This window comes from Bos indicus, chromosome 6 (assembly GCF_029378745.1).
Source record: "Bos indicus isolate NIAB-ARS_2022 breed Sahiwal x Tharparkar chromosome 6, NIAB-ARS_B.indTharparkar_mat_pri_1.0, whole genome shotgun sequence".
Classification (NCBI taxonomy): Eukaryota; Metazoa; Chordata; class Mammalia; order Artiodactyla; family Bovidae; genus Bos; species Bos indicus.
Genome location: NC_091765.1, coordinates 66,745,467 through 66,766,883, shown reverse-complemented (window position 1 = coordinate 66,766,883; position 21,417 = coordinate 66,745,467). Strand labels below are relative to the sequence as shown.

Sequence of the window (21,417 nt, the reverse complement as noted above, 5' to 3'; positions counted from 1 at the left end):
CCTGGAAAAGTGCTGGTATTTTTTCCCCAATTGTTGGATAATACTGCAAATAATTTCTTCCAAATAAAGGGATTTTGTTTTGTATTAAATTTTATAATAAAAGCTCCTAAACAATAGATTCAGAATTCAAAACATTTTTAAGGATTATAAAAAGATATGCCTGAAATCTTGCATGTTTTTAAACAGTACAAAGTAAACTTTTTATATGTAGGCATTTTTAATAAAAAAAGTTTTATTTGTGTTTTAGGAATTAACAGGCTAACATAAATTGTACATATTTACAGCAGTAAACTACATTTCAGAAGCTGCACGACGGCTTTTGTTAAGTATAGCTGATGGTTTTTGACACCAGCCTTCAAACATGGTTTCTTCCTTTCATTTGCTGCAACATTGAAAACCTTGTAGTACCAAAGCAAAGCAAACAGCAACTTATTTTATAGCAAAGCCACATTATTAACAAAATATTGAGTAAACTACAGTCCCGTGACAGCTAGGGTATGAGACTGTTAGTCCTGAAATCGAGAGCACAAGCATTTCTTGTGTCCATACCTGATTGCATGAAGTTGAGTTTGCATTTTAGAAGAATACACGATTACTCAATGAGTGATGAATAGAAAAAAGGCCATGAAGGGTAGAAGGGTCAGGAATCAGAAGACACTGAACCGCTTCTTAGTCACTGATTCACTGCTAAGAGGAAAACCTATTTCTTCCATGTGTATAAATCACAGTCTACAGGCTTCATGGATTTTGTCCAGAGATCATTTTTGAGACAGCCTAACGTCAAATACTTTAAGCATGTAAAAAGGAATTAAGGAAATGGTTACGATATTTAATCAAATCCCTAACAGAAAGGGTATACAATCAAGCACACTGTATGAAAGTTTGGTTTCAAATGTATAAAGCAAACTACAGAAAATCACAAGTTTCATTAGAACAGCAGTTTCAGTCAGAAAATACAGCATATACTGATACAAAATAGAAAGTTGAATTATAAAAGTAAGGAGTCTACCTTTTCTTTCTTGGCATTGGTTAAACCTGTCTCATTGCATTAAGATTTTTATAAGTTTCCAGAAATACTCATTCTTGCCATTTAGCTTTTTAGTGGTCTGGTAGGTATACAAAATATCTGCTTATGTATGAAAGCAAGTGCTTATGTCGAAAGACCAAAAGAACATTAAAATAGTATAATTTATATACCTTTGTAATTAAAGTTCTGCCAGCTGAAAAATAGAGATGGACAAAGAGGTTATTTACAAGAACTGTAATGCCATTCAAGAAATGAATTAGCTAATTCCTGTTCAATAGGAGGGTAGTAGACAATTCAGCAAAATGATTAGTGGAGACTGAAAAAACACAAGGATCAAAACATTTAACATATTCTAACATATTTGGTGAGTTTAGCATAATGGATTTTGAGAGGCAACAGAAGGTATGCATTTCTTTCTGTATACATGTAGCACCTGCTTTTGAAAGATCCAGTTATGTAGTACAGTGCGCTGTGAATTAAAATAGCAGGAAAGTTCAGCTCATGTTTGGATTCAATCAAGTTTTAGGTAGGGTGGTAGCCAAAGAGGTGTTCCATTGCTGGCAAGATAGTAATTTTCACAGTCTTTACCCTAGTGAGTCCTGCTTTCCTAAACCTCTTGAATCATCATATAAAGACCTTTGCCTCAAGTTGAGTTTCCTTGGTTAAAATCAGAGGAGTGAAATAATTATTCAGAGATGACCGACAGCCAGGAGAATTTTCAAGCAAGCCACCCTAACCCAGATGAGTTTCTCTCAAAAACAGTTTTATTTGTATTGAGACAGTATTAAAGCTTCCACTTTACATTTTCATTAACCTTTTAAATGACATGACACATTATTTCACATTAGTTAATAGGATTCCATCACAATGGCACAAAATGCTGTCTGGTGGTCAAAAACAAAAAGCTTACTTAAAGATACATAAAAAAAAAGTCCCTGTAAACATTAATATCATTTGGGATTTCCAAAACCCTCATGCAATCTTGACTTTGTAAGAATGCCACTTTATTTTTATCAAGGGAGTTATTGATCCTCTCTAAAATAATGAGTTGAGCAACATAGTCAATGAATATATTCATCATCAAGGGACTTAACCCTAAGTGTCTCGGGGACATTGTTGCAAAATACAAAATAGTTCAAGCTTTATCCAGTGAGTATTTCAAAAATGTAGGAAACATATTAACATGAAATTGATTAGCTTAAAAAAAAAAAGCGGATATGCTGCAATTCAATGTAATTGGGGAAATATCAAGTGGAAAAATACATTATCTTGTAAAACTGGGATGGCTGGTTGCCACTCTGAGGTAAGGCTTGAAGATGTATTTTTATGCAAATAAGTAAATACTATATGTAACAGGAGACCAGGGAAGTTAACAGTTGAAAGGAGAGGGGCAGAAAAGGTATTTCTCTGCATATCTATTTTATGCAGTCTTGAGGGACAGTGGTGCATGTCAAGAACTGTCCATCCCCCTTAGACAGTTTTAAACCTTCTATTTATTTCTTGGAATTTGGTATGCCATACTCTGGGAGGATTCTCTAGAATTCACATCGGAATGTTCTGGTTATGCAGTATAGTCCCAGCTTCAAGAGTAAACACCTCATAGAATCTAAATTCAAAGATTTTAATAAGCCAGCCTTGGGTAAATTAGGGGAAAATGAAACTCTGAATAAAAATTCTTTTTCCATAAAGGAAAAGCAGCAGTAATTAGCCTAGGAAGTCAAGATCTGCTAGGCTGGCAGGATCGAGAATGGTGGTGTTAGGATGTGTATAGTCATAAGCAATGAAAAAAATCTCAATGACCACTTGGCACAGACCCTAACATGGATTCAATTGCAATTTTGACTGCATTAAAAAAAATCCATTTAGAGGTTGCAGACATAGGCTCTATGGGACTAAAAATAACTTGGGGGAGGGTGTAGGTGACACGTGTCTCACAGGTATTGTATATAATCCTGAAGTAACATCCATTATGGAAATGTGCTTCTCTATGGCTGCATTTAGCAACATAAGTTATTAAATAAGCAGGTACAGACTCTACCATGGACAGGCGGTAGGACAGATGGTAGGATGATGTTGGCCCGATTCATACTCCAACATAAGGGAGGAGCCGGGAGGAGGCAAATCTGGGCATTGAAGGCAAAATGTAAAAATTCAAGCACAGCAATGAGAACATTTTGGGATGATAGGTGACTGTTGCTTTGGAAAGGAAGGGAAAGCCTGAGGATTAGCTTGCTTGAAGCTGAGGAAGGGGAATGGTGAGAAAAGAAATGAGCATGAGTGATGAAGAAGACTGAGGCCAATCATGAATGAAGGATTCATAGGGAGCCAGGACATTTTCTCCAAGGTGTTAATGTTAACATTAATATTTCCCATATCCTCCAGATGTGGGAATTATGAGACCTCATAATTAGCATGACTATATAGCTCATCTAAATGGACAGTTTTGAGAGTGAAATGATCTATTAATAATTATATGCTGGCACTATCTCAAGCAAATGGGCACACTTCAGGCTACTTAGTTGTGGCACAAACTAGTCCTGCATGTTCCCTCAAGAGAATAATGAAAGGCTTTAGTGTGAGGGATGGAGGGAGGATGGAGGAGAAGGATTAAAAAAAGAGCAAGAATGTTTACTGGGCATAGTATAGAGCTGTTGAGAGGGGAAATTACTCTTTTCCCCTATTCTCCACTATCTTTGGACTGCCCACAAACTGCATCATCATGGTAAAAAGATTAATTCCAGACAGTGTAGTGAGTGGAAAAATCTTTGCCTTTGGAGCCAAGAAAAACAGGTTGAATACTAATTCCATCAGTAACTAGTTATCAGATCTTGGGTTAATCACTTAGCTTATTTGAGCCTCTATTTCCAGATCCTGGTATTGTCATCATATTCACAACATTGTAGTGAAGGTCATATTAGGAAATTGTGGGTGGGAAAGTATTTTCTGATGCCTTAGACCAATGTGTAACAGTCATTAGGTATGTAGCCAAAAGCCATTCTTCCATCTTTTTGTTAAATATTTTCCATCCCATCCCTTTGCCCCAAGCACCAGACGGGGGTGTGGTGAGGGGGTGGGAGTAGGGTAGGGGGTGGGAGCAGGGGTGGTTAATGTTGTAAACCAGTCATGATAAACCCATTCCTTTTACCAGAGACTGGTCCAGGAATAAGCGTGTACTCTAACCCTGGCCAATGGGACAAAAGAGAAAACTGTTGGGGGAGTGTTTTGGGAAAGATGGCCTTGCTCTTAAAAAGAAACCCAAAGCAGAGCTTTCCTATATTTCTTCCACTTGAGATGAGTGCATGAGTGTAGCTACTTTGCAACCCTAATGGGTGCTGATAACATACAGGGTTAAGAAGAACTGGTTAGGGAAGAGACTTGGGTCCTAAATGACACCATTGGGCTATTGAAACAATGAATCCAGTAACTACCCTACTTCTAACTTACTGTTATATGAGATAACATTTTGATTGCTAAAGTTACTTTTAGTATCTTTTGTTAACTTGCTTCTGAATGAATTCTAATTGATATACATGTTAATAAGTACTACTCTCAACTGGGTGAAAATGTGAAGATTTAGGACTGCTTCTCTGTTTTGAAAAAGATAAAATTAAATATGAAACCATCTCTAGGTAAAAAGTAGGGAAACCAGAAAAAGTAGTATTTTCCCACTTCTTTAAGAGAAGTGATGAGTTGTTGTAGTTATTTAGTCCCTAAGTCATGTTTGATTCTTTTGCAACCCCCATAGACTGTAGCCTGCCAGGCTCCTGTCCATGGGATTGTTCAGGCATGAATACTGGAGTGGGTTGCCATTTCCGTCTCCAGGGGATCTTCCCAACCCAAGGATTGAACCCACAATTCCTGCTTGGCAGGTAGATTCTTTACCACTGAGCCACCTGGGAAGCCCCAGTGACGAGTACACCTGCACATAGGAAATTTTTATAGGGTATATGAGGTTGAGGGGCAGAATATTAAGTTAACTTTACAAAAAAGAGACTGTCTCCTTCATAGACTGGCCTATGATGGAAGGGAAGAATTTCTAGGCAGTCTTAACAGTTTTGAATGGCCAGGGGCTCTCAGGAGAATCAGGGAAGTTGAGAGGTGGAAAGTTATCTTATAAAATAGGGGAAAAAACTTAAGAACATCCCGGTGCAGAAAGCTCAATGAGGATCTTGTTTAGAGATTGGAATGGGGACGATGCATGCTCTAAAAAATATGAATAGCTAAAATGCTGATTGCAATTCAGTAAGTAAACTTTCAGTTTTTGCCATGGCTGTGCCTAAAACATTTGGCAGATTTAATTGTTTAAGTGGGGGATGAGAAGAGGTGGGAGAAGTGGGGCAAAGAGAGTGGATAACAGACCTGAAATCTTTTCCAACACTGAGCAGCTGTTTCTCACCTGAGAATTCAGCCCTATCTTCTTATTCCCCTTACATGACAGCGATGGTGTCTAGGAGGGGAAGGGACACTGATGGGCGCTGTAACAGTATTTCTGCTCAGATGCTGCTTAGAAGTTGGCTTTTCCACTCAGGAGAGGCATTTCATGACCACTTCCTGACTGAATTAGAAAGAATGGTCTAAGGAGTCAACATCTTCCAGATATCTGAAAATAGAGACCATGGTGATTTATGTTATCTGAGACTCTCCAGTGCTATGATAGGGCAATATTGTAGTGGAGAACACTACTAAAATCATAAAATATTTTTTTGCCACTTGCCTGAAAATTTAACTGTATATTCTCTCTATATATATATTTAGAGGAATATAAACAAGTTTTGAATTCAGTTCACTTTACACCAGATGGCTTACTCCCAAAGACATGAGACAAGGAATATTACTGAGTTTGTGGGGCTGTGTTAGCAGGGGCCATGGGACTCCTATAACTTTCTGGTAACCTCTTGTACAAATGCACCTCCCTAAAATTCCCTTTGAAATTTAGTTCTGGAAGGGGAATTGGAGGTCATCTGGTGATATGTCCAAAGTTACACAACTGGGCTGTAATAGTGACAGCATAAAGTCAAGGTCACAAAATCCTAATTCCAAGGTATTTTCTGTTCATTATAATTTCCTTCTCCCCAGCATGCAGCTCATTTGTACTTAACTTTTTAATGTCAGGCTACACATCACTTGGTACGTGTTTTGGAGAACTTTCTGTTCTCAAAATGTAGAAATGTTGTCTGGAGGAAAAAGATGTTCTACATATTTTATCAGGCCGCTTTAGACGGTTTGCATATGACCTGTCCAATTACTAACTATATTTAATATCTGTTAGGAGGCTGAAGGTAGGATAATACATAGAAGTGGAAATCTGTAACGGGAATCAGATACAGAAGGGAGGAAGTAGGTCAAGTTCCTAGAGAATAGCCTGTAACTGGTGGTATGCTATGTAAATGTTTAGACATTCTGGGAGGAATAATAATAGATTTTTAAATGGTGTACAATTAAGACTGAAGAAGTACATGGATAAACAAGTTTGGTGTAAAAGAATTGATACAGGGACTTCCCTGGCAGTCTAGTGGTTAAGAAGCCACCTTGCAATGCAGAGGACATGGGTTCAATCCCTGCCCCAGGAACTAAGATCCCACATGCCTGTGGGCAGCTAAGCCATCATGCCACAACTACTGAGTCCATGTGCCACAGCCAGCGAGTCCCTGTACCACAGTGAAGATCGCGTGATCCCGAGTGCTGCCCACTAAGACCTAATGCAGCCAAATAAATAAATACTAAAAAAATTGATATAGTGTGAATTCACCACATTACAACTGTAAGGAGATGGTCTTATCATCAAACTTTGGTGTAGATAATTTTTCTAGGTTTGAGCTAATGATTTTTATTTACAGTTTATTTTAAACTGTAAGAGAGAAGGTTTAGGTTAATATGTGTACTCTTCATATAAGAGGCTGCTGCTGCTGCTAAGTCACGTCAGTTGTGTCCGACTCTGTGCGACCCCATAGACGGCAGCCCACCAGGCTCCCCTGTCCCTGGGATTCTCCAGGCAAGAACACTGGAGTGGGTTGCCATTTCCTTCTCCAATGCAGGAAAGTGAAAAGTGAAAGTGAAGTCGCTCAGTCGTGTCCGACTTTTAGCGACCCCATGGACTGCAGCCTACGAGGCTCCTCCATCCATGGGACTTTCCAGGCAAGAGTACCGGAGTGGGGTGCCATTGCCTTCTCCGAATATAAGGGGCAGGAAAGCAGAAAAGAGAAATGATCCAAGGCATTTCAGGAGAGGCTGCTGTGATTATGTAGCCTACCTCTACAGCCCTGTCAAAGGCAATAAGAGTCAGAATTTGGGGAAATTATTAACATTCATTGTTTCTGTAGATTTCATTGAAGATCTGCAGTGTAAGTCCAAAGAAGCTTAAGCTTTCTGCTATTTACTGACAAGACAGCTTATGAGGATTTGGAAATGAAAAAAGAAAAATAAATGAACTGATTTCATTGGGTTAAGGCATGCAGCATGATGGCAATGGCACCAGGAAGGAATGGACACAAAAGAGGTAATCTGCTTTTCATTGCCAGACTTCCAAAATGCATAAACATATTATATTTGAATAAATTTCACCTCTAAAAAATTATAGTAGAAAATGTTCCCCCTTCCCTGCTTTTCTTCAAAAGGAAACCCAGGGAGAAGTAGGAGTCAGACTACAATACTGGTTGCTCTTATTTATCCTTTGGCTTCTAATCCAACTGATTCAGAAACGTACTTCCTTTTTCCCCACACTTAATTCCTATTGAAGCCTTGGTGATGAGTGCTAATTGCTCTAGGGTGTGCAAAGTACAGAGGCCAACTAGGAATGGTTGCCAGTCCCTTGATGTACCAAGAACTTTTGAAGTAGGAAAAATGAAACAAAACAAAGAACTGTTAGACTTCTTCAGTTTGAATAAGGGAATTCTTGCTTTGGAAGAATAAAAACAAACACAAAATGATGCTTATCCTTACAGGCACTTAGTATTTTCTAGTTTGCAATTTGTCTATGGAAAAGGATTTCCTTTTCAAATGTTTGTGAAATTGCAGCCTCTAATAATGCAGTTTTCTGACAGTTCAGTTGATTTCAGTTATTTGGAAAAAGCAGGATTTAGGCAAAATCATAATGTGTTCTGGACCTAGAAATGGACTTGATTAGTTTCAATAGGGCATTTTTCTTACTCCATTGATGGTGGATCCTAGGTGGCACATTTTGGAGCCAAAATGTCTCACAATAGCTCCTTGCACTCAAAATGCTGGCAATAAAAGCCATGCCTTGCTAAATTCCTACCAGGAAGAAAAACCTTGTTTGCCCTCAAATATTGCCAAGAAACCAAGCTATGCCCCTCCTTGCTCGGAATTTCTGAAGACACCATCACCCTTTATGGGACTGCCAGTTTGCATGGAAACACATCTTATGGCATAATATCCCACCATTCTGAAGGCTTTTTCAAGAATATTTCACCAGGACTTGGGAGAAATATATCTGAGAACGTTTAATTACCAGATTCTCTCTTAAATTTGACTAGCACATACCAAACATAACTTTGACACAACAGCTGAAAAAGACTTGTCTTAATACCCAGTCCATTTATACCAGTATTCCTTTTTACCTTTCAAAAACAGGGATGTGGTTACCTCTGGATCTTTCAGGCTTGAGTCAGCCAGTTGGTGTTATCAATGTTGTTGGCTATCTCTTCCTTTTCTCCTTCCCATCATTTGTACATTTCACTGTTTACCCTGATCAACCATCCGTCCATTTATATTCTTGTTAAAAGTTCTGGGAAGGAAAGAAGGTAGAAGCTAAAGCTATTGGTGCAAATGAAGCTTTGGATTCCCTGCGGATTTTGACCACATCTTCCATTCCTGACTCCCTCAAGAGCTTGGGTAATTCGGCATCTGAATATATGAGTAGCCATGGATGATAAACACACGTCTACTTTTCATGGCATAGTTCCAGGAGTGGCTCACTAAGGTTCTGCTGGTGTGCTATTCTCAAGGCCCATAGGGGTGCAGCCTTCTTGGCAGCTCCAATCCCTTTCAGTGGGGTTGGAGCATGAGGCAGTGATCAGAGACACCAGGCAGAATTATACAACTGCATACACACAATGGCAGAGAAAGAGCAAGAGCTAAAAGGATTCTGGTTTGGGCCCAAATCACTAGTCATTTCACTTCATGAAAAAAAAAGCAAGTGCCTTTTAAGCTGACATTATTTACAATGCTCAGAGTTTTCAGACATCCACCCAGAAGCAGAGGACCACCACACCACAAGGAACAGTTCAATGAACTATGTACAGAATTTACAAGGAAGTTTACATATTATTCTACATTCCATTAACAACTTCACCTCAGTGTTGACTGTTTGCTTTCAAGCATCTGATCTTGTTGTTTGTTTTTCTGTCCTCCTCATCCCAGTAACTGCTGATTGAACCAACATGAACAAATGCTTGCCCATTTCTTTACCCTAGCTCCTGGGATAAATATTTGATTACATTTTGTTCAGAAAAGGAAAAAAAAAAACAACCTGTGGCACATCACCCTTTGTAAAATACTATTCAAAATGGTCCATATAAGAAATCTTGGAGATCTTTTCCTTCTAGCATTATAAATAGATCTTTTTTTTTTAGTTTGTTTGTTTGTTTCACTTGGCAAATTTTGATTGAGCTCTTTCTGAAATGAATATTTATAAAGTAGTCATTGATTTTAGAAAGATGGAATTTAGTCAACATTTCTGTGTATTGTACATAGTGCTTTTTAAGGAAAGCCTATCCTTGGATCCATAAACCAAACTTTATTCTCTGCACCACATTTTCTCTTTGCATTTTCAAGATCCTTCATTGATTGTAATGCACAATAAACATGGCATATATGAAAACACATATCATTTCGTCAACAGAATTACCAACCAGTCTGCTGTTTCTATTTGGCAATGGAGAGGATGGAGGCAACAATCCTGGATAATTCAAGCCCAAAATACGTCTTTACCTGGGTCTTTGCCTCGCAAAGCTGGTGAGTGTAACACACGTGTCACCCCTGGTATTTTAAGTCAAGAAACTTGACTGGTAGAAATGAGTGTGTAGTCATCATTGTCAAATGAATGATGAGATCTCTGCTGGGTCCACACAGCTTGAGTCTATGACAGTTTATATCACAGTTTGTGAACATGGGGTCCCCTGGACATGACTGTGGCATGAGAGAGTGAGTTCATGCAATATTTAGCCTCTACTGCCACTTGGATAACTTAGGAGATTATGGCTATTTTCATGGCTAAAAGAAAACAAACTTTAAACAGTAACACAGCTAAAAGGTAATGATCTGAATCTTTCAGGAATGGGGGCCAGTTTGAGAGTACTTAAGAAAGTCTAGCAAGTTTTATGTTTTATGTCCATCAGTTTGGGTGAGACAAGGCAGACAGGCAGAGAAGAATATTTTTCTGTGTACTGTTCAGCCTGGAAAGAGAGAGGGTGAGGGCCAAGGAGGAGAGGATTTGGTTAGGAAGTATCCAGATGAAGGAAGTGGGGACAGAGTTTATTAATTAGCAATAGGGCAGCTTTTCAATTTTTCTGGCTGTCATCTCCTCTAAAATCAGAGATATTTAACAGGATTTGTGTCTTACTTGTGTGCCTGTCTACATCCAGAGGGGCATACTGTGACACCATTTTGTGCCTGATAATGAATTCAGGCTTACTAGTTTTACATTTTACAAAGGATAAGAGATAAGAATTCAAAATGTTCTTTTTCTCTCCGAGATGCTTTACATCTAAAACTACAAGCATCAAGTTCTTCAGACTTTTAAGGCAAGATCATAATAATAAAATTATAAATTACTCAATCTTTTCCAAGAAGAGTGAGCCACACAAGTAAATACAGAGAAATTGTTCTGCTATGGAACATGGATCAACAGATACTTCATTTCTGAATTAGCATTTCATCCTTAAACACTTTTTAAAAGAGTTTTTACATCAAAATGATTCATTCCTGTTAGGTATCAGCCAAAAGTCTTCCTTCCTGTGTTTTAAATAAATGACTACATGGTGGTTCCTGGGTGGTCATTGGGAATATTAACCTTACAATCACTGGTATGGCTACATCCTACTCTGGGCATTGCACTATGGAAAAACATCACCCTGTCAAGGAACTAACTACTCAGAGTTCTGAAATGGATCGCTTCATCCCTAGAGGATGGAGATTTCCTAGACCAGGGAACTATGACTGTACAACTGAAAACAAACGAAATTTGGTCCCCATGCCTGATTCATTTCTCATGAAACCACTGAAATTATTTGTCCAATTAAAGCAGTGTTTTTATTTTCTTACTAACATATATTATCTATAGCATAACCGTTTTTTTATTTGAGGGTTCTCTTTTCCTCTTGCTTTCTAAAAGAACACTTTATAACTCTCTCTCCTTGGATTTATCAGTGCAAATTCAGCCTCCTCTTTTCAGTTAAGATTATAATCTCTAGCAGCTGATGCTATTGTAAACAGGGGCCCTCATCAGCTTTAGGGAGAAAGCCAGGTCATCAAATGAGGCAAACCTCCCTATTATTACCTCAACTCATACCACATCCGTAGATCAGGTCCCAAATTGCCTTTATGACTAGTCTGTCAACTTTAGGTTTCATTCAATCTTGGAAATGAATATATAGAATTCTTATATACATACTCAGGCTGAACACACACTGCAAAAAATAATGAGGCTTTATTGACATAAATGAGATGAATCTCAACTGTAGTTGGTTGGATTTGATTAGAATTGTGTGTTGAGCTCTTGAGGGAATACTCCTTCTATGATGAGCAAAGTAACCCATGAGCAGAGATAAGGCAGAAGCAGTAATGATGGTAGAGAAGGGCTGTCATTTGGGGGCTGTTGTAAATGTCTGAAGGCTCAGTGATGTTGTTATCTGTGGTTTTGCTGTTTTGAAGGTTTTCTTTAAAACAGAAATCTGGCCTTGAAGGGAAATGATACTAAAGTGGGTATATGTGCATTTCCTGACGCATTCATTTCATGTGTTGGAATGCAGAGCTCAGAGAGCAGAGGCATACTGTGCTAGCTGAGAAACTAGCGCTGTGCAACTAGCTTGTCACCATTAGATACTGCTCTCTGGAAAGCTAAGAAATAAATATATACTATTTGATTAAAGATTTGGCAGTTCAGGTAACTGCCCAGGCACCCTTTTCACAGCATGTAAGTCTTGCCTTCCTCATGGAAAGGGCAATATTTTTCTCAAGCAAAAATTCTTACCATTCCCTTCTTCAAAGCCCACCTGCCCCAGCCCCCTTTCTCTTAATCTCTGAAGGAGGAACTAGGACAGTGTGACGCCATAGCTTCATGGCATGAGGTCAAGTGATTCCAGGCTAAGGAAATAAGTTCAGGGCTGCTCATTTGAAATAGTTTACAAAATTAATCACTGCCCCCCAAACTCATTCTTAACAAGAGAAGAAAAATGTTCCCAATGGCTACCATGTTGGATTCTCATGTTAATTTTTAAAATCTCCCTGGAAGTCTGAGAAAGAAGCATTTTTCAGAATATCCGGCTTAAAGGTGGGGTGAAGATGGCAGGCTGAATTTGTATAACCTGGGTTCCAGCTTGCCTATCTCTCCCTCTTTCTCTGTGGAGCAGGGACTCCTACAATGGACCTGGGGAAGATGGAGAGTGGAAAGGAATCTTCCTTCTTCTTCTGGGCTCCTTTTTGTTTTCCCTTCTTCCTGGAAATCTGTAACTTATCAATGGCTTTGTTTTTTTTCTTCTGAGATCCTGGAAATTGTATTGTTTTTTGGCAGCATGAGATTGTTACAGTTTACCAGGAGGCCATGCACACCGAGAGCTAAGCCCTCTTTTCACTTGCATTTAAAAAATAATAAAATCCAGGGCGACTAGAACTGCTAAAGATCTACCTATCTAATTTCTCTCTTTGTGTGTGTGTGTTTGTAAACATGGCAATTAACAAAGCTCTGAAAGAGCCAATAACCTGGACCACAGTAGACTGGAAAAAAATAGTTTTCGTTTCTTTTTGAAGTAAACATGGTGCAGTAATAAAATTGATATGCAAGACCGAAAACCAATTGGATGGCTGAATCTCTTACCTCAAAAAGCACAGCAGTATCGCTGCTAGGGACCTGTGGGGTTAAAAACCAAAAGAAGAGGAAAGAAGTCGTTTAGGAACCATTGGGACAGACCTTAGTGTACATAGTAAAGCCAATAAACGACGTTAAAAAGAGAAAAGGTGATGGGGAAGAACATTCGGGACCACTTGTCTATGGAATTCACGTCAGTCAAGTCGGGGATTTTGACTTTGAGCTGCGAGGCGCGTCTGCGGATGCGCCCCTTGCTGTGCGCGCCGTGCCGGTCCAGCGCGCGCCCGTACCCCTCGCGGCTGCTCATTGGCTTGCGGTACTGGATGCTGGCGCTGTCGTAGGAGTACATGGTGGTCTTGGGGTCTCCCACGCCCGTGAGCACTTCAGAGCCGCTCGTCTCGTTCCTGATCTCCAGGGTACTGAGGAGAATGTTGCCGTGGGCGTCGACCTGACCGAGAAAAAAAGCCTCAGGCACAGCTGCCACGACATTCGCTTGTTTTAGTTAACCTGTAACTGATGATACTGCGTCGGGCTCATTACACTGTCTTGCTAGACATCTGGTTCTGCATGTCCCCTGGGTATCTATCTATCTATCTATCTAAGCTTCCCAGGTGGCGCTGCTGCTGCTGCTGCTGCTAAGTCGCGTCAGTCGCGTCCGACTCTGTGCGACCCCAGAGAAGGCAGCCCAGCAGGCTCCGCCGTCCCTGGGATTCTCCAGGCAAACACACTGGAGTGGGTTACCATTTCCTTCTCCAATGCACGAAAGTGAAAAGTAAAAGTGAAGTCGCTCAGTCACGTCTGACTGGCGCTAGTAGTATCTATTTATCTATCTATCTAATCTTCCCAGGTGGCACGAGTGGTAACGAACCCGCCTGCTAATGCAAGAGCCTTAAGAGAGACGAGTTTGATCCCTGGGTCAGGAAGATCTCCTGGAGGAGGGCGTGGCAACCCATTCCAGTATTCTTCCTGGAAAATCCCATGTACAGAGGAGCCTGGTGGGCTATAGTCTAAGGGGTCCTAAAGAGTCAGACACAGCTGAAGCTATTTATCGAATCCATCATCTATCAATCAATATAATCTACAGTTTGTCTATGATCCACCATGCCTCTATGATTAATCTAATCCATCCATCCATCCATCCATCTTTTATCTGGACTCACAAAACAGTATGTGTGTATAGAATATATATTATATATACACTATATATAAATTATGTAATTTTTGTTTTTCAAAACTACCATTCATTGAATCCATAGAAATACATTACATATAAAACAAAAAATGCCATATGTATGTGAAAAAATACCATATATGTGTATATATACATGGCATTTTTCCTTGTTACAAAAGTGATACATGGAAACATTCAAAACTAGAAAGCAATCAAGAAATAAATTAAAAGCTAAAAATTCATAATTTCACCTTCAGTGTCCATTATTTTTAATATCTTGCTAAACCTTTAGTCTTTTTTTTTTTAATTCATTTATGCTTACAGACACAAGCTCAGCCAGTATATTTTGTTTTGTAATCTACTTTTGTCAGTTAATAGTATAACCTGGTCATCTTTTCATGTTAATAAATATCCCTCTGTGACATAATGTATTCATAGCCTATATGGATAAACCATAACTGAATCAATCTATTTTTAGATGTTAAGGCTTGCTTTGCTTTCATACTATTAAATAAACAAACCTGAATAGATAGCTAGCGGGAATCTGCTGTATAGCACAGGGAACTCAACTCGGTGCTCTGTGATGACCTAAGGGTTGGGATAGTTGGGGGTTGGGAGAGAGATTCAGGAGCCAGGGGATATATGTATACATTTAACTGATTCACAGTGTTGTGCAGCAGAAACCAATACAACACTGTAAAGCAGTTATATGCCAATAAAACATGAATAAATAAAAGTAAGCCTGCAAAGAACACCTTTTAGCTAAATCTTTGTTCATACCCATTGTTATTTCCTCAGACTAAATTGCCAGAAGTAGAATGAATTCACTGGTCAAAAGGACATGCTTGGCTATACTTTACTTTTATCTTTCCACTGTTGTTCATTGTTGCTTCCTAGCATTCCACTGATACCTCATCCAGGTTTCCTGGTTTTTCTCTATGCTATGCCCAGACACACACTTTTGAAACTACAAGAATTGTGAGTACCTTTGGCCTAACATGTTGTGGCTTTAACTTTAAGCTGATGTACTTGAAAACTAACTTACCTGAAGGGGACATGGCTCATTCATGCAGATGAGTCTAAAGTACCTCCAAGGACAATATAGCAGGTAAATAAATTAAATAAGTAAATAAATAAAAACTCTAAATTTAGAGTTATTAGCACAGTGCCTGACTTACAATCAGTGCTCTATAAATGCTCTATCAATGACATTGATCTCAGGAAACACTGTTGAAAGGTTTTAGTAGGCAAGCAGCGAACCTGGTGATGAAGAAAGAGATAGAGAAAACCTTGGGAAGAGGCAGAGACAAACAGGAGAAAGAAAAGTACAGAAGGTGAGATGTGATCGTGGTTTATCACAGACAAGATAACTAAGATTTATTGTGTCCACCATGTGCCGGGAGAAATATCAATAACCTAAGATATGCAGATGATACCACCCTTACGGCGGAAAGTGAAGAGGAACTAAAAAGCCTCTTGATGAAGGTGAAAGTGGAGAGTGAAAAAGTTGGCTTAAAGCTCAACATTCAGAAAACGAAGATCATGGCATCTGGTCCCATCACTTCATGGGAAATAGATGGGGAAACAGTGGAAACAGTGTCAGACTTTATTTTTTGGGGCTCCAAAATCACTGCAGATGGTGACTGCAGCCATAAAATTAAAAGACGCTTACTCCTTGGAAGGAAAGTTGTGTCCAACCTAGATAGCATATTCAAAAGCAGAGACATTCCTTTGCCAACAAAGGTCCGTCTAGTCAAGGCTATGGTTTTTCCTATGGTCATGTATGGATGTGAGAGTTGAACTGTGAAGAAGGCTGAGTGCTGAAGAATTGATGCTTTTGAACTGTGGTGTTGGAGAAGACTCTTGAGAGTCCCTTGGACTGCAAGGAGATCCAACCAGTCCATTCTGAAGGAGATCAGCCCTGGGATTTCTTTGGAAGGAATGATGCTAAAGCTGAAACTCCAGTACTTTGGCTACCTCTTGCGAAGAGTTGACTCATTGGAAAAGATTCTGAAGCTGGGAGGGATTGGGGGCAGGAGGAGAAGGGGACGACAGAGGATGAGATGGCTGGATGGCATCATTGACTTGATGGACATGAGTCTGAGTGAACTCCGGGAGTTAGTGAGGGACAGGGAAGCCTGGCGTGCTGCGATTCATGGGGTCGCAAAGAGTTGGACACGACTGAGTGACTAATCTGAACTGAACTGATGTGCTTAGCATTATAGTAGATGCTTCACGTATATTACTCATTTAGTCTTACAACAACAACAGTCTCAAGTTTACACCCTGGTAGGTGCCAGACCTTAGATTACAACCCATGTTTTGTCTGATTCAAAGTTCATGTGGTTTTTGCTGAGAATGAACCACTTCACAGTCCTTGACCATCATCACATCCTGCAGTGAATTTAGTAATGCAGTTGATAGGTTTAAGCTTTTAGTTGGCTGGAGAGAGAAATGGTGATTGAATCTGGTCTCTGTTTCACTCTCATTCTCATCTGTCATCACTTCTCTCTGTGAAGCATTTTGCTGTAGTATAATGAGGCTCCCCACTATGCCTCACCCAGAACATCTATTGGTTTCTTTATTCAAGGAATTATTATTATGTTTTGATATTGTTGTTAGTAACTATTATTTGTTAAATTATTTGTTAAATCCTACTTATCTCAGTATTTTTCAAAATACTATGAAATATATAACATTTTCCTAGTTCAGCAGATGGAGAAACTGAGACTCAGGTTAAGTAAATTGCCTAAGATTTAACAAAAAATAGGCAACCAATCTAGTGTTAAAACATAGAATACTCTTTATCTCAAACATTTTTTTCTCCTCTTCACAGATTGTTGTTGTTGTTCAGTCACAAAATCGTGTCCAACTCTGCTTTCTTCAAGGCTCAATTTAAATTTTACTTCCTCTGTGTAGCTGTGATAGTAACCTCAAGAATGCTCTCTCTCCCCCTTTCTCCCAACCTTTATTGATTGCTTACTATGTGCCAGCTATAGTGCTAGGTGTCAAGGATGTGTGTATACACACACACACACACATATATATAATATAGTGCAAATGTATGGTTGAAAAAGTCATGCATGTGGAAGTTTCTGATACTAAAGAGGATAGCAGAGTTGAAGTGACAAACAGAAAAATCTTGGATTCATTAAAGAAGAGACAACTACATTAGAAAATAAGGTAATGCATGTGATTTGATTGTGAAACAGTCAAGAGAATCATCAAACATGCATTTTGTCCTTGAGATAATAATCTCCTTAGAGATACAAGAATAAGACATAATATTGAGAGTGACAAAAGTTTTTAAGCAAATGCTCAATGGTATAGAATAGACCATGATTAGGGGTTCATACAAGTGAGAAATGTTGGGGTTCATGGAAGGCTTCATGAGGACCGGGGGCTTGTATTGAATCTAGAAGGTGGGGAGAGGACAGAACAAAGGACTAGAAGCTGAAAACTGTTCTCATCTTGGTTTTGTTATTAACTCAGTTTCCTCATCCATAAATGAGAGGTTTTCACTAGGTTATCTCATGGCTTGTTTCTAATTTTTGACAGACTTTGATTATGGAGAATATTCCAGGCAGAAGACACAGCATTCTAAAAAAAAAATTTTTTTGTAAAATGGAATCACTTGATTTGTATTGTATGCATCATTAAGTTACATTATTATGAAATCCCTTTAAAGTAAACAAGTTTCTAGAATTTAGAATCAGCCAGTGAAGCATACAGATGCTGCTCATTAAGCACTGCTGCTGTTGCTGCTGCTGCTGCTAAGTCGCTTCAGTTGTGTCCTAGAGACTCTGTGTGACTCTGTGTGACCCTAGAGATGGCAGCCCACTGGGCTCCCCCATCTCTGGGATTCTCCAGGCAAGAACACTGGAGTGGGTTGTCATTTTCTTCTCCAATGCATGAAAGTGAAAAGTGAAAAGTGATAGTGAAGTCGCAGTCGTGTCCAACTCCTAGTGACCCTGTGGACTGCAGCCTACCAGGCTCCTCCATCCATGGGATTTTCCAGGCAAGAGTACTGGAGTGGGGTGCCATTGCCTTCTCCAAAGCTCCTTAAGCACAAGTCACTGCAAACAAGGTACAATTTTATTAAGATATTTTGTTAACCTTGGTGCAAACTCAAAGGTATTAACACTTAAATTGCACGAGGCTTATTAGTTTGTACATATCCCTTAAGTATTCTGTTATCGGCTAGAAATCATAGCTTTAAGTGGTTTGACATATAAAATATTGAGTCCATTTCTGTAGCTACCCATTGAAAGCAGATTTCATTACTATATAGTTAAATCAACATTACTGTGCTCTTTATCTAATAAATGTTTATTGAGTGCTTACTTTGTGTTGGGCACTATTCCAGACACTGATGGAGGAATCAGTTCCTCCACAAGCAATAGAGCATCACATCCCACATTTTAGAATTTAAAAATTGTTACTAATAACTCTCCTTAATCTTGTATTCTCCTTTACAAACCCTGTGACTGGCCCCCATCTCCTGTGAAGTGAAAATGGTAGTTGCTCAGTCGTGTCCAACACCATGGGCTGTAGCCCAGGCTCCTCTGTCCATGGGATTCTCCAGGCAAGAATCCTGGAATGGGTTGCAAGGCCTCCTCATAGAGCAGCTTATGTATGTTTAAAGGGTCTCCCTGATAACTCAGCTGGTAAAGAATCCATCTGCAATGCAGGAGACCCTGGTTCAATTCCTGAGTCAGGAAGACCCACTGGAGAAGGGATAGGCTACCCACTCCAGTATTCTTGGGCTTCTCTGGTAGCTCACCTGGTAAAGAATCCACCTGCAATGCAGGAGACCTGGATTTGATCCCTGGGTTGGGAAGATCCCCTGGAGACAGAAAGTCTACCCACTCCAGTATCCTGGCTTGAAGAATTCTATAGTCCATGGGGTCGCAAAGAGTCGGATGTGACTGAGCGACTTCCACTCTCACTTTCAAAGGCATCTCAGGCTAGAGCAGAACTCTTGATTCTCTCTTTTCTTGGTTCCCCCCACCCAGTGTCCCACTAGAATATCACTCCAGGAGGGCAGGGACTTTGTCTTATTCACTGTTTCTCTAGACTTGAGAAAAGGGCTTGGCACTTATATGCATGGTCAGTAAATATCTACTGAATGAATGGATGATAGTAAAGGGGATAAGGGGGAATGATGGTTAATTTTATGTGTCAACTTGATCAGTCTATCAGTTCAGTTCAGTTCAGTCGCTCAGTCATGTCTGACTCTTTGTGACACCATGAATCACAGCACACGAGGCCTCCCTGTCTATCACCAACTCCCGGAGTTTACTCAAACTCATGTCCATCGAGTCAGTGATGCCATCCAGCCATCTCATTCTCTGTAATCCCCTTCTCCTCCTGCCCCCAATCCCTCCCAGCATCAGTCTTTTCCAATGAGTCAACTCTTCACATGAGGTGGCCAAAGTATTGGAGTTTCAGCTTTAGCATCAGTCCTTCCAATGAACACCCAGGACTGATCTCCTTTAGGATGGACTGGTTGGATCTCCTTGCAGTCCAAGGGACTCTCAAGAGTATTCTCCAACACCGCAGTTCAAAAGCATCAATTCTTTGGCGCTCAGCTTTCTTCACAGTCCAACTTTCACATCCATACATGACCACTGGAAAAACCATAGCCTTGACTAGATGGACCTTTGTTGGCAAAGTACTATCTCTGCTTTTTAATATGCTATCTAGGTTGTGCCCAGTTATTTGGTCAAGCACTTGTCTAGATGTTGCTGTGAATGTATTTTGTAAATGTGATTGACATTTTCAACCAACTACTGTTAAATAAGGAGATTCAGCTTGATGATCTGGGTGGGCTTATCCTATCCCTTAAAAGTTTCAAGAGTGAAAATGGAAGTTTCCCAGAGTAGAAATTCTGTCTCAAACCTGAAACAGAAATCCCGCTTGAGTTTTCAGCACACTGTCCTGTTTTCGGACTTTCCAATCTCCACAATTTCATGAGCCAGTTCCTTAAAGTAAATCTCTTTTTGCAAGTATGTTGGTTCTGTTTCTATTGGTTCCAATTCTCTGGAAAACCCTGACTGATACGAAAAGGATGACAAAAGTCAGGAGGCACTATAGCCCAGGAAACACTGACATGCTGGCTGTGTTTCTTCTCTCAGCAGAAACCCCAAGTGAATGTACACATTCATTTTCTAGTTTGGGTTTAACCTTTATCCCACCCCTTTCATCTCATTCACCCTCTGCTTCTTTCTGCCCCCCAAATTCCAAAAGAGTCCCTTGGTCTGTTAAAAACGTTGCCACTCACTGAATTGAACTGTTCAGGATATTTTCAATAACTGAGCTCATTACAGTGTAGTTGGAATAAAGTATAATCTTGTTTTCACTGGCAATTTTAAAAGCTCCTTTAAGAAATATCTCCAGGTTCAATCTACTTTGCAAACAGAAAGTGATTTCCTTACTGTTAACCAATTCAATTAGGTTTCCATTTACTGAGAGGTTCTGAAGTACAGGGGAGGAGGCCAAGAGAAGTGATGCTGGCCACAGAGTGGGCTGCCCACTGGAAGCCTACAGTCGATTGAATGAAACTGTCCAGCGTGCTCGGCTGCCTTCGCCTGCAGAGCATGGAGAGCCACACAGCCACACCCTCCATTGCTGACCCTGCACATATAATGAACCGCATTTATGATATCGTTGTCAGCCATTAGCTCTTAACAGAGCTGCCAAGCCCCAGTTCTTTGGTCTCAAATTCCTGTAACATTTTTTCTTTGAGGGGAGCTGGGGGATGGGAGCTTTGCTGGAGATGATCTGCATTTCTTTGCTTCTTCTAATGATATAGTGGCAGAAGTGGAAATATGATTTCAAGAAGCAATAGAAGGTTAGGTATGAACCTACATAAATCTAAACATTATGTAATTCGGGAAATGGAGAAAGGAAAAGATCAGGATCAAATGAAACAATTGGCAAATTTTCCAGAACATTACTCAGTTGATAAATTTTATTCTCAATTCCTTTCTTTCCCTTGTTTCTCCCATCAAGTGTATGAACAGGTTGTAATGGGTCTGCTTTTAAATGCATCCTGATTCTGATCACTTCTCCACATCACCTCTGGCCACATAATTTATCTTCCCTTTTTCTAGGACCAAAACCCTGTGGTCTTTTCTCTACAAAGCAGCTGGAGTGATCCTTTCAAATGTAAAA

The 21,417-nt window shown here is 39.8% G+C and overlaps 1 protein-coding gene across 1 annotated transcript in view; it reads right to left on the bottom strand.

Moving 5' to 3' along the window:
* Window positions 1-211: 211 nt before the first annotated feature.
* Window positions 212-21,417, bottom strand: part of GABRB1 (gamma-aminobutyric acid type A receptor subunit beta1) — a 465,239-nt gene continuing 444,033 nt past the window's right edge. The window contains exon 9 of the mRNA XM_070791385.1: window positions 212-13,518. Within this exon, the coding sequence (XP_070647486.1) occupies window positions 13,174-13,518 (345 nt within the window). The 3' untranslated portion in view covers window positions 212-13,173. The remainder of the gene's footprint in view (window positions 13,519-21,417) is intronic.